The 13,901-nt window shown below is 44.4% G+C and overlaps 1 protein-coding gene across 1 annotated transcript in view; it reads right to left on the reverse strand.

Moving 5' to 3' along the window:
- The window catches only part of JMJD7 (jumonji domain containing 7), a 64,381-nt gene extending 51,645 nt beyond the window's left edge, over nt 1-12,736 (reverse strand). The window contains exon 1 of the mRNA XM_086937228.1: nt 12,645-12,736. Coding sequence (XP_086793354.1) covers nt 12,645-12,702 — 58 coding nt within the window. The 5' untranslated portion in view covers nt 12,703-12,736. The remainder of the gene's footprint in view (nt 1-12,644) is intronic.
- Nucleotides 12,737-13,901: the final 1,165 nt, after the last annotated feature.

The raw sequence follows: 13,901 nt of genomic DNA on the forward strand, positions 1-13,901 counted from the left end.
AGCGCACAGTTTTAAATAGACCTCTCTTGGTTTTTACCCTCAAGTCTTTCCCATTCCATGGTAGGGGCTGGCACATCTTCATTGAATTCATTGCTCTTCTAGGGCTCGCACGCCCTTCATCTTCTGGGCTGAGCACAAGCCTGCAGTAATCCTCAGCCTCCTCAGGGGTGGCGTCTGGAGATAGGGCTGTGGACAGGGAACAGCTGCCTAGGGAGAGCTAGATCCCCTTACTGGCTGCTCCAGAGAGTGCTTGGTGTAGTCCTCCTTGGGATGTTCGGGTCTGGATCTGTGCGGTCTAGCACAGCCAGGCTGAAGCAGAAGTTTATGCAGAGCACAGACTGGTCAAGTCCAATGTTGGGCCAAGGCTTCAGGCATGCAGCGATCTTGATTGCTCTAGATCATGAGGTGGCACTGGCAGATGCAACATCTTGGGACATGCCACGGATTCGCAAATCGGGTGCAGCAGCTCAGGTTATGCTGTAATCTTCAACAGCTCAGTAACAGTTAAGCAGATCAAATGACACCTCAGGGATATGAAACATAGGCTTAGGTTACACCACATTTCTCAGATGAGGCACATTGGCTCAGGTCACCCCACAATGTTCACAATTCCCATAAGGAATCACACAGGAGAGTCTGAAGCCCTCAGTAACCATACATGCAGATGACTCGCAGCAGTCGTCCTCTTCCACCGATCCCATGCAACAGGGTCACGCAGCACCTCACTTCTCCTGGACAGCCACTTCTCTTGCACAGATGGCAGACTGTAGTGTAGTTCCTATATTCCCAATAGGCTCTGCGCATTGGAATAACATAAATGATAGTTTAGACGTAGGACTGATGTTGACTAGGTCTTGGATATGTTAGACCTAATTATGAATGCCAGCTAGCGCAGAGGTCACTAGAAACTTTCTCGAGTGAACAGGAATGAGTTAACTTTCCTGAATAGACAACTTTGCTCCCTCCAGAATAAGGAGTATATCTCCAGAGTCGTGTGAAAACAATAGATAGCTATTTCACTCAGTCAATCGTGCATGCTTAGTTTCACCAGAGTGCAGAGAAATAGAGAGATGGGCGTTTTCAATAAAAGTTGTTATTTATTGAGCAGTCTTCTTTCTCATGCAAGAGAAGTGAATTGCCACAATTGCAATACTTGTCATAAAGTAAAGTGCGTACAGTAAAAGGAGTATTATGAAATAATACTGTAAAAGCATTTATATGGTTTCTGAGCCATATGATACTTAAAACTGATAAAATATATACAACACATACAATGATAAAAGTTGACTAAACTCAACTGGTGCTTCTAAAATACGCCTACCCCGGTGTACCTAACCTAAGCCTAGTACGTGGGAAGGAGTAAGTGAGCTGCAGTTTAAATTAAGTTAGTTTAGCCAAGAATCTGAATTAAGAATTCTCTAAGGATTTAATCAGCTCCGTACCTTGGTTTTAGAATGAAGGATGTCTTGTATCTCTTTCTCAGGATTCGATCTCCCAGCAACCCGCAAGGGTGACTGGAAACACTGGAGCTGGATTTCTCGGCAGGAGAAAAGACAGCGTCTCTCTCAGAGCGTCAAATGGGAGGGTCGGCTTCCTTCGCCACTCGCATCAGCAGGGCTTTGGGTAAGTAGATTGCCGCTCTGCTCCAAACCACCGTGTGTTTGCTTAAGGCAAATGCTGGTATATTTATACCTGGAAGGTGCCGAGTTTGACGTAAGGTTGGACATAAGACGTCACTAAGAACTTTCAGTTCTTTCAGGACTCTCAGGAGTTCTAGGACAAATCAAAACAGAAGCAGGGGGGATTCCCGGGCTACTGGAGGCTTGGTTTGTTTAAAGAACGCGTTATACTTTCTAGGCGTCTAGGGAAGTAACCTTGCCGTATTTGGACTGCACTGGCTATGACTGAATATGGATATGATTCTTATGCCTTTATAAGGATATGATTTGTTATAACCACATAAGGGCATGAATCGGGAATATTTAATTAGGGTCCTAGATACGTTCACAACAAGACTCCTTCCCTCTCTCAGCAGAATTGATGTTATATAGGCCCTTCAGGAAAAGTGAGCAGCTCTTGTAGGAAGGGGTGGGCTTTGCTTCTGTCCCCTTTCCTCTGGGATGCCAGCCATTAGCCCAGCACCAGCCCTCTTTGTACAGCATCCCTCCACGTACTCTCCTGAGCACTCTAATACTTGAGCATAAAACATTTTTAATTGGAACAACAAATGGGTCAGTGGGTCTTACTTTTAGACAATAAAAACACTCAAAATATGGGATTCACTGCTGGCACTATCAAAACTGGTTCTGGTTGGATCTCCTTTTAAATGTCCTCTTCCGACTTCCAAGTACAGCCTTTGCATAGAGTGAAGCCCCTCATAGCAGCCACCACAGAGGCACAAACAGCTGTAAGCTTCTGCACTTGGCTGTCAACAGTCACACTGAAGAATGATCAGGTAAAGACAAAAGGCTGACATCACCAGAGAAGGTCCTTTCACCTTGAACTACAGAGACTACAGTATAAATTGATACTTGTGTAGCGCACTACTCACCCGCAAGGGTCTCAAGGCGCTTGTACGAATACCGCTGTGGAGCCCATCCTGGCTTTCCCTGTGAGGTGTCCACTCCTGGGCACCCCCAAGTTGGAGGCCAGGCATCCTTAGCGTTGTGGGGGCCGTTGTGGAGATTAAGCAAGCTATTGCCCGGAGTTGCAGAGTGGGACTCCATGATTGGAATAGGCACCGAGGCGAGAATGATCAGGTCCGTGGAATTTTTAAGCCCAAGACCCGCCGAGGCGGGGAATTGAACCCTGGTCCCGGGCTAGACATCTGCATCAGGGTCTGCCGCTCTAATAATTGAGCCACACTTCTCCAGAGTAAAGTATCACACTTTAACCCACCCCCATCCACCAACTGGCAGTGCTCCAGGAAGACTAATAAGCATGTGTTCTTAACAAAAGGCATAATATAATTTTTAGAGAAGCCTTGTCTCCTCTTTCTCCACTTCAGTGCGGGTCTCCAGCTATGCCAGCAATACCCTTGCTCTGTCTGGGAAAACAACCACACCTCCATCTTGTGCACAAGGTATCCAAAATGGGTCACACACACCTCCTTTACTCTGGTTCACTCATGCACACCATGCATGCATACACACCATAACGACTACACACACACACAAACATGCACAACATACACTTGAGTTGTTGGATCTAAGGTTATGGGTTACAGCGCATAGAAGCTGAACGTTACACGAATGGGCCAGAAAGCCTCCACTTCAGTGACAGAAACACAGTACGCTGCAAACACCACTGCAAGTGCTGAACACATGACAGGGACAGTAGTCCACTGCCCGTACAATGAGGGCGGACTTGAAGCAGCCCTGCAGGTTACAAGACAGATCCAGGACATCACTCATGTCAAGGAAAAGGCCTAGGACTCTGCATGCAGTCTAGATTGGTGTGATGTTAGGGCCACATTTAAAAGCCAGGGTACCAGATACACGCACTCAGGGTAGGAGAATACGTCTGCACACTATGCAAAGAACATTCCCATCCCAACAGAATGAAATTGTATTTTTTAAACAAAGAGCACTAACAGATTTGGCTGCCAGTCCACTAATGTACTAAAGGAAGTGTATACTGTATGCTATTTAAGGATGATAAGGTTGAGCAGGAAGTCTTCTAATTCCTGGGAGGGAACCACAGTCTGTTGCATGTTTGAGCCATCAAACAATACAATGAGAGTCTACTATTGCCAGCAACGGAAATGCAATTGGTCAGCTGTTCGCACCCAGACCGAACATGCTGCCTATATGGTTATTGCCACAGACAGAGTTTAGTGAGCCCTGGGAAATTGATCTGCTAGCCAACTGTTACCAGCAAGGAAAGCGCAGTCTGTCAGATAGTACAAACCTGTGAGATTGCACCTCCACGCCAAACAAAAAAGATTTGTAGGGCGCTATAAGCCATAGGTATCCCAGCATGACCACAAAATAACAACAAAAAAAGCCCAGGAATAAAAGGAATCTCATGCAAATAGGTGCAGTATTTAGGGATTGCAAGCAGGTGCATATTCTGGGATTTCAATGTCATGCGTGGACAATATAATTTGGATCTAGTTTTCCAGTTACAAAACAATCCAAATATAACATTTTACCAATTATAACTAACTAGCAGCCCGTCCCGATGTTGTCAGGATATGAATTGCTGCCGGCCAGTAGTATATTGTTTTGTAGGCTTTCGTTTTGATAGCATTTCTTATCTGTGACAGGCCTGTGAAACGCTCCGATTCACAGTGCACTGCTGATGCACTTAAGAGTGCACGTTCAGTAGTGTGTGAACTCTAGTTTCCCTACTTTATTTTTCCTTGCAATGTTATATAGCGCGAACTTGACAACATGGCATGAGCACAATTTACATTACAGAAGAACACATTCATTTGTGGTAGGCACGGGGAGACAAAGCGATTTGCCTGAAATCACAGGATGTTGAGCTGATACCGAGATTCGAACGTAGCTCCCCAGCTCTAAAGTTCGCAATTTTAGACACACCTCCCGCCACAAGTTCTAGAAGTATATGTCGGTGCTGGCCATCAATAAGAGAGACGCCTGTGCATTTTTCAAATGGGTGGTGAAAAAATATGAGTATGTTGCTGGAGATGTGGGCCGCCGTGCCACCAATGTACTTACTGGGGGAGGGTAAACACCCATTATTCCGCAACTTTCTTTCCGCATACCATCAATCTGCATACTTTCATTACGAAAGTACCATGACTCCGCAATGCCATTATAACGCATGGCATTACATTTTATATGCTTTTACCACGCATACATTTACAACTAAATTCATTGTAAATGCATGAATGGTAAAAGCATTTTTTTTTTAATGTTTGGATAAGGTAAGTATGATTATAGGGGTATATGTTTTGGGGTACTGAGGTATATGTTTTGGGGTGTTTGGGTATTTTAAGGGTTCAGATATAGTTTTGGGTCATGGGGTACAGGGGTGGGTTTAGGGATAGGTATGGGTTTTGGGGTACAGGGGTATTTTTAGGGTTCAGGGCTAGGTTTGGGTTTTGGGGTACAGGGGTATTTTTAGGGTTCAGGGCTAGGTTTGGTTTTTGGGTACAGGGGTATTTTAGGGTTCAGGGGTAGGTTTGGGTTTTGGGGTACAGGGTTATATTTAGGGTTCAGGGGTATTTTTAGGGTTCAGGGTAGGTTTGGGTTTTGGGGGACAGGGGTATTTTAAGCGTTCAGGGCTATGTTTGGTTTTGGGGTACAGGGGTATTTTAGGGTTCAGGGGTAGGTTTGGGTTTTGGGGTACAGTGGTATTTTTAGGGTTCAGGGCTAGGTTTGGATTTTGGGGTACAGAGGTATTTTTAGGGTTCAGGAGTAGGTTTGGGTTTTGAGGTACAGGGGTATTTATAGGGTTCAGGGCTAGGTTTGGGTTTTGGGGTACAGGGGTATTTTTAGGGTTTAGGGATAGGTTCGGGTTTTGGGGTACAGGGTATATTTATAGGGTTAAGATGGGTTAGTGTTTAAGGGTGTTGGGGTATTTTAAGGACTAAGGGTGGGATATGATTATGGAGTGCAGGGGTATTTAAAGGGAACAGGGTGGGATTAGCACACAATATGAGACATGGCATGAGGGCGGAACGTACCACACGCCCCCAGCGTTTGTCACGCCCCCGCCACACGCCCACAGCACAACGCAGACACGCCCACAAGGGACTACTTTGCTGGCACGGTTCTTTTAGCTTTTAAATGTATATGGTGGGCGTCTGCATAGCCTATGTCCTTCTGCTGCAACTGCCCTTTCCAACGCTGTATTGGGTGTTGTGATTGGTGCTGTGGTTCCTGAGATTACCCGCCTCAAAGATTTGGGGTTTGGGCTCTCTCTTTATTATATTAGTATGGATCTGTAAATACTCTTTGCAATCAGGAATCCATGAAGTTCTCAGTATGAGCCTGACTGGCACACAGCAACTTTATCCAATTACACCTGAGCAGCAATATTCTGAGGTCTCTTTAAGCGCCCTAGACTTCTATGGGGTGCCTACAAAAATGGTACTACAGTAATCGAGCCTGCAGTCTGGTGTGGCTCTGGCAATGTTGGCTCTGTCTGCTTCAGAGAGCAGAGGCTGAAGTTTATGGAGTAGGCGTATATGACAACAACATAACCTAGCAGGTTAACCTGCCCTTTCTGGTTCCTCCAGCTATCGAACACCACACATGGATTTAAACTTATATGGAAGCACTGATGTCCAAAACACTCGGGGAATCAGTACGGTATGTGCTCTCCAGGCTTTTTAAGGACACGCATTGGCAATGCCAATTGGTAGATTTATGAATGCACTCTAAAGCCACACCTAAAAATACGCTATTGACTGCCCTCCTCCAGCAGTGCTGCTGGCAGAGAGAAACGCCATATGTTATCTAAGACACTTTAATAACATTGCAAAGGCATGTGTGTGCCCCTAAAAGTTCAAGTTCAGGCACGTGGAGAAATTAACAAAATGATCACAGCTGTGTGGAGGGCAAGCATATTTTCTTGTGGATGCATCCAATCAAAATCTGCACAGCTGACTCCCAACATGTGCGTGGAACCAATGCCCATCTCCTCTGGATACTCAAATAATTATCTAGTGACCGCTCCACTGTCATGCCAGACCATAATAAACAAACCCCAACAATTTCAACTCCTGCTTGCTGGTCTTTTTTACAAGCCACTCTCTAATCTACAACAATACCTCCGTCAGGGATGCGGAATCATGATGGAAATACCAACTCAGTAGCAGAACCTTCCAATGTTGTCCACACAGACATGAAAATCTATCCCCATGCTTTCAACACATCAAGAAATTACTACATATGACATATGACAGTAGGAGCCTATGGCAAGGTTCTACTACTGAAGATGTGGCCCCATCTCTGATCACCTGTGATGATCTGTTTGTCGGGAAGAATTTAAACCAAAAGGAGGAAAGATGCTGATACTGCAGCCACTCGTTCGAGGCAGTTCAATAAAACATCACATTTAATGATACTAAAAGAAGCCGATGGTTCTAACGGCACCACTCAAATGCGACCTTAGACAGTCTCTTCCCAGAGATGTATAGAGCCGCCTCTGGAATTTGGGCAGGTCTCAATTATTGGCTACAAGTCAAGCGTAATCTTTCAGCTATTTCGATTCTCAGAGGGTTACCGCCTACAGGGATTTCCCGCAAGAAAACCACTCTGTTACTGTTGTATCTTAATGCATCCTCCTTAGAGTTCCAAGTCCCTGATTCTCAGCCAGCGTGTGAGGTCATCTAGAATGTAGAGAGTATTTTTAGGATTGGAATGTCAGTTGGAGATATGGGCTGAGCAGCAGGTGGGGATTAGAGATCTAGTTACCTACTTGTAACAAACATCTAATAAACGTTCTTACAACCTACACAACGCCCACTAGACTTCCATTACAACAGTTACCTCTTGCGTCTTCCATTAATATCAAATGATCCTGCCAGTCAACAACTGTCAGTAAGGAAAGCTATTTCTATTAACTGTAGAAATGTCAACCGGAAGGCTCTCAAGTTTCCCTGTTCCGAGTGTGAGTAGGTTATTTAGTTCTGGAATTTTCTTTGAATTGTGGGGTTTATAGCACTGATTTTATAGTGGCTTGAACAAGACTACAAGCCCAAGGATGCAACTACAAAAAACCTGGACTTGGATGACCTACTCTTGAATGGAACTGGCTAACTTGAGACAACCAGCATTCATAGACTCTCCTAGACCAACATCTTAACCAGAAAAACACTAAGCATCTCCTGGGGGCATACAACCTGCCACCGGGGCCTCTCAGTTGCCTAACAACCCTCAGCGACAATCACCTTCTTCTAAGCTAATGCAACATCTATCAGACAGTCCTTAATTTATTCTCAGAGTCTATCTTCCTAGCTGCCAAGTGGCTCCATGTCATGGAAAAACAGCTAAAGCCAGTACTAGTGTTTTATTCAACAGCCCTTTGCATGCAGGGAAAAATACATCCATGCTTTTAATTAAAAGTGTGTGCAACCCAAATATGTCACGTGATATTTACCTATTTTGCAACTACAAATTGTCTGCCCCTCATAGGAAAGTACCAACTTTAAACAACCCTTAGATGCCCATAGCTATATCTTACATTCCCTGAACCATTACTCATGGACTCTCATTCGGCCCCCAGAGCCCATCTGACTAGAGGTGGGTGAGCCAGCAAATTAACAGGGCGTGCTGAGCCTAGGGTCTTGCTTGGCTCTTAGAGCCCATGCACGAGCCAAGCCCTAAGAATGTCTGACATGTAAATCATACAAAATACATCATGGAAAATATGACAAAGTCTCTTCAAAGTTCAGAAAAGTGAATTTAACATTTTGAAAATTTGACATTCATATGTCACATTACAGCACGGCGAAGTAAATTATTAAAAGTGATATTTTTTAAACATAAACTCAGAACCATTCTGTTCCCATTCCCATATTGAAGATAGTGCCATTCGTTAACTACGAGGCAAGACAGTTAAGCCCTGAATGTGGCCTAGATTCTTAAACATACAGCTACATTATAGTGTATAAAATTAAGAAACAGGTCTTTGTGCATCTTGTATTCTGAACTCACGTATTTGAACGGGCTTTCATAGGCAATAGTGAAGAAAAAGGAGGCTTGGTAAAATAAAATATTTGCCGAAGAAGATCACACAATTTGATTAAGTAGGGAAACCGCGATTAATGTGGGTTTTCTGGTTCACACAGTACAAGTCAGCCACTACATGGGTATCTTTTTTGTCTCTCCTTTTACCTCAAACATCAATGCTTTGTTTTTACCTCTTTGTGCATAAGGTTAGAGCGAGGGTGGCAGGAAGAAGCCACATGAAAGTTTGTCTCATTATGAGCTCGATTTACCAAGAGGACCTCGAGCTGAGCCAGAGCCAGTCTTCAGGCTTGTGCTTTCAGTGGCTTACCTACTTCTATTTCTGACAACCTCAGAACCCTTCAGCTTGTTGGTATAGACCATCAGACATCCTCAACTAGCCCTTGGACACTCTCCGCGGGCCCTTACAGCCAGGGGCGGATTGGCAAGGCGGGCATTCGGGAATGGGCCGAAGGGCCGGTGCCTCAGTGCCCTCTGTGGGCCGTTTTTTTTCTCCCCTGTCCCTGTCCACAGAGAGTGGACTAGGAAAGGGGTGAAAAAACCGGCCCACAGAGGGCACAGAGAAGGAGACTGAGAAAATGAAAGCAGCCTCGCTGTGCGGCCAGACAGCGATTGTCAGTTGTGGGCTCTCCTTCACCCCTACCCTGCCAAGCAATCAAGCTGAGGCTGGGCTGGGGAGGGGTGATTGTTTGCAATAATCGGCCTCCAGGGGGCCAGGTGTTTCTCAGGCCTTTGAGCCATTTGCACCTCGGCCCCCTGGCGCCCATGCAGCCCAGAAACGGTGTTAGTCTTAACACCTCGCCCACAGCCCTTCACATTCAGGGCATAGTGGGCGAGGAAGAATGGGTCTTGCTGTGGGGGCCTGGTGATGTTTGGAATTTTTTTGTTTTATTTATTTATTCGATTTTATATAGCGCGGACTTTACCCGAAGGTGTCAGAGCGCTTCACACTAGGAACAGCAATAATACATGAGGAGAAAATTATAAGTGGACAAATTACAAAAGCCAACGTTAAGTTACATGAATCAAAAGTGACAATAGTGAGCAACCAAAATACAAGAGGAGCAAACGATACATTACAGTAGGAAAAAGAGATATGTGTGCAGGTTACAAAAGCGTACAAAATACAAGTAGAGGTATAATACTGCAATTAATGGCAGACACTCCAGCACAAGAACAAACGTTACGTAGGCAATGGTGGCACTTGTGCAAGTATCTAAAGCAAACAAAAGTGAGAGGTAGCAAATAGTGTGTTACAAGAGAAAAGTGACTTGTGCAAGTTACAAAAGGGTACACAGGTACAAGGGTAATACTACAGTAAATGTTAAATACTCAAACTGCCAGAACACACTGGGAAGGCACTTCCCATGCACCAGCTTCACCTCAGCCTCCCCCCTGGCTACCTGGCTACCTTGGATGACCCAGAAATCTGTGTTTTGTGCTCCCCTGCCAGGACATTTTCCCAAGGCCTGGAGGGTTGATTAATTTACTAATTGCAGGGGCCTTACCTCTGTTCATGTGCTCCTGAGCTGAAGGTCTGGGGAGGGCTGAGTAGGTTAGTAATAGCAGGGGCTTTGCTGCTTTTCAGGTCCTCCTGTGCTGGAGGGCTGGAATAATTTTGTGACAAAAAGGGGCCTTGCTATTTTTTTTAGTTGCTCAGCATGTAGGCCATTGTCACCTTGGCCCTGTGTCGTGTGCAAGAACAGTATCCTCCCACTTTCATTCCTTGTCTGTGCAAATGGTGTTTCATGAAAGGGCACGCCCCTTGAATGTGGGCCACGCCCCTTAAATATGGGCCACGCCTCTTGAATGTGGGCCACTTTTTTCGTCAGTGCCCGGGCCGAATTGTGATCCCAATCCGACCCTGCTTACAGCCCATCAGCTGGCCATCAGGTAATCCTTAATAAGCCACATCTCAAAGTATCCTTCCAGGACCACCGCCACCACTCTTGCATGCTTTAGCTACATAGCTGGCAAGTTTCCCAGGTCCATGTTTGACTAGTTAGACTAGTCTATTTTTTTTATAATAATTCTGGGACTTGTAGTTGTATCTATGAATTCTATGAAAAAAAAGACTGGCTTACGTTGTCACTTCTGTACCGGGGAAACCTAGTAGCGATGTAGCTAGTGTTACCAAACAACTCCATGTTACTGAGACACCTGGTTGCCTGTCGTGGGCTATCGTGTAACAAGTCAGTGCAATTCGGGGGATGTATTCTTGATTCAGGTCAATTCAACCAGCTGGACTAATACACCTGAAAAGAATGACTTGGAAAAATAAAACCTTTGACTGGAAAAGTAGTGTGCAGAAAGCATGGAGTCATGTGGAAACCATACATGGGTCAGCCCTCAGACACCTTTAATTTTTCCACTGAAACCATCGGCGGACTCTCAGAAAACATGAGCCAACCAACCGAGCCTCTTTCAATAAAAAATAAAATAAGTCATGAAAAGTGAATTACACGTGGATAAAATAACAGTAAGATTAACTTAATCTATAGCATAAAAGATATTATGGTAGACGGTATAGTCAAAATACAGAGATCTTAATTTTCCCTACTCCATACTTGGGTAGGTCAAACAATACAGACATTTTCTTTGAATTCTTGGAATTGAAGTCGTGGCTTTATAATGGCTTACACAAGACTGCAAGTCCCCCCACACACACACAGACAAAAACATGGACTAGGTGATCTGATCATGCCTGGAAACAGGAAGCCTGAGAGTTCACAAAAGAACTCTTGGCAGAACAGACCTAAGCAAGTGAACCCTTAAGAAGTTTTCTTTGTTGCATATTTATATAGCGCGAACTCGACCCGGAGGTATTGGAGCGCTTTACATGAGCACCGTATTTACATTACACATTCAGGCACAGAGAGATTAAGTGATTTGCCCAGAATCACAGGATGTGGACGCGACCCCGAAGCTCGAACCCTGGTTTCCAGCACCAACGTCGGCAGTCTAGCCCATAGACTCTGTCACCCTAGAACAGTGGTCTTTAAACTTCTTAACAAAGGATAATGCTTCTCTTGGCCAGAGACTGGCACCCACCACCCCTAAATCACTTAAGCCCTCTCCAGGGGGACCAGTCCCCCAGTTTGAAGACCTCTGCCCTAGAATGTGAGATCGCAAGCTGTGCGTGCTGTAATGCGTCTGAAACCCCCAATTTAGCTAGTGAACCCCACTCATATTTGTGCCACTTCATCTTCTTCAGCCTAATCTGTTTTTTTAGCAGGAATGTTTTGCACGCTGGAACTTGTGGGCCAATATTTTTATTTTATTTTATTTATGCGATTTTATATAGCGCAAACTTTACCCGAAGGTGTCAGAGCGCTTTACATAGGACCCAGTTTCAACCATAAGGACTGATGGTTACAATCGGAAAAACAGATTTGCAAATTTTTGACTTACATAAGAACCAGTTGAAAACAAACGGACTTAGGATTACATGCGTTATAAAAAAGGTACAAACAGAAAAAATTGCAAATGTACAAGAGATAAAATCACACAAGGAGGAGATACAAATGGATAAACTCTAGGCATATACTAGTGATATCTCTATCTACTTAGGGAGGGGATACACATGGATATACTCTAAGAGTCACAGAGGAATGGTAGAGAGCACAGCGGACTCCTGCATAAACTAGTGATTAGAGTTATCTCTATATACATAGGGAAGGGGTAAGACTGGATATACTCTAAAAGTCACATAGGAATGGAAGAGAGCAAAGCGGACTACTGCATGTCCTAGTGATTAGAGTTATCTCTATATACAAAGGGAAGGGATACACATGGATATACTCTAAAAGTCACATAGGAGACTAGTCATTAGAGTTATCTCTATATACATAGGAAGGGATAAGACCGGATATAGGATAATAGGAACAACATTAAAACTTCTAGCGACAACATGCACCGTGCTGCCATGCAAGGACTCTTCTCCGACCCACAGCTGACTGACAATCAATGTGGCCTCACCCCGAGCCTCGAGAGAGAAGTCTCTCAGACACCGCCGCACAGCTTCCACCTCTGCCATCCCATCCCAAATACAACATGTGTAACCGGGCGCATGCCAGCATTCGGTACACGATTACTGCTGCCTAGCTCTGATTAGCTGACTGCTGAAACAAACAACTAGACCGCGGTTAAATTACAATGGGAAGCCATGTTGGATGTAGACAACAGCGCGGCATTCAGGTGGCCGCACCTCATTTACATAACGACGTCAACGTCGAAGATAATATTTAAAAGTTTAAATATCTTCGAAATCGCTATTGGAATAATTTGAGTTTTAGTAACCTTGACCTCGCAATACCAAACTATAATTTTTCTCTCGGTAGTGATACCCAACAATAATTTTGTGAAAACTGAAAGAGCCATCGGTGAAAATTCCTAAAACTTAACCGAAAGCCCCCGTTTGTTAAATCACTTTCAGAACGTAGATCTCAGGTAATAGCGAAGACTATAATTCGAGGTATGTCATGCCATCGCGCGTGTGTGTGAGACTATGCAACGTAGGTGCCAAGTTTTCAGACCGCTTTTGTGTGACATTTCTATAGTTTAACCATGCATAGAAGTGGCATGCTACGCAGTCAAAATTTAGACACTCGGAGTGACATTTAGTCGCTAATAAATCAAAGCATCCAAACATATCACACCGCAGTTAATATATGTCTTAAACAATCCAGATCTATTGGTGTTTCCAATGCTTATCAGTATGACGTCAATTAGTACTATGATTGTATGATTAATTATAAATGTTTCCATACTGAGAAGATTATACTGTGAATTGAAAATTGCAATGTCTGTAAGTGACTAGTGGTCCATGTCAATAAACTCCCTTTCCCGTCACTTTGCTCTGCGGTGTCTCTCACTCTTGGATACAAATGCCCTTTTGCTCCCTACACCATTCCATCCAGTCTTTCTGTATATTTCACACGTTATCTCCTTCCTCTTCACGACTTTCTTTTGACGCTGTCTTCCTGCATGCACTTCTTTGTGTCGCCCACTTCACATTATCTCTCTCTCACACACACACTCTACTGCTAATGTCAGTATTTTGACAGGCATGTACCTCCTTCACACACTTTGTTGATAAAATGGTAATGATATTGGCACGTGTGACACTCGGTGTGTGCGCTCAGCAGACAAGCTACGGATTAGATCAGCATATAGTCGAAACAACTTTATGAATCACTGACAACTGTGAGAAACTATCCTTGGTGGATCTCGGCA

This window comes from Lissotriton vulgaris, chromosome 9, assembly GCF_964263255.1.
Source record: "Lissotriton vulgaris chromosome 9, aLisVul1.2, whole genome shotgun sequence".
Taxonomy (NCBI): domain Eukaryota; kingdom Metazoa; phylum Chordata; class Amphibia; order Caudata; family Salamandridae; genus Lissotriton; species Lissotriton vulgaris.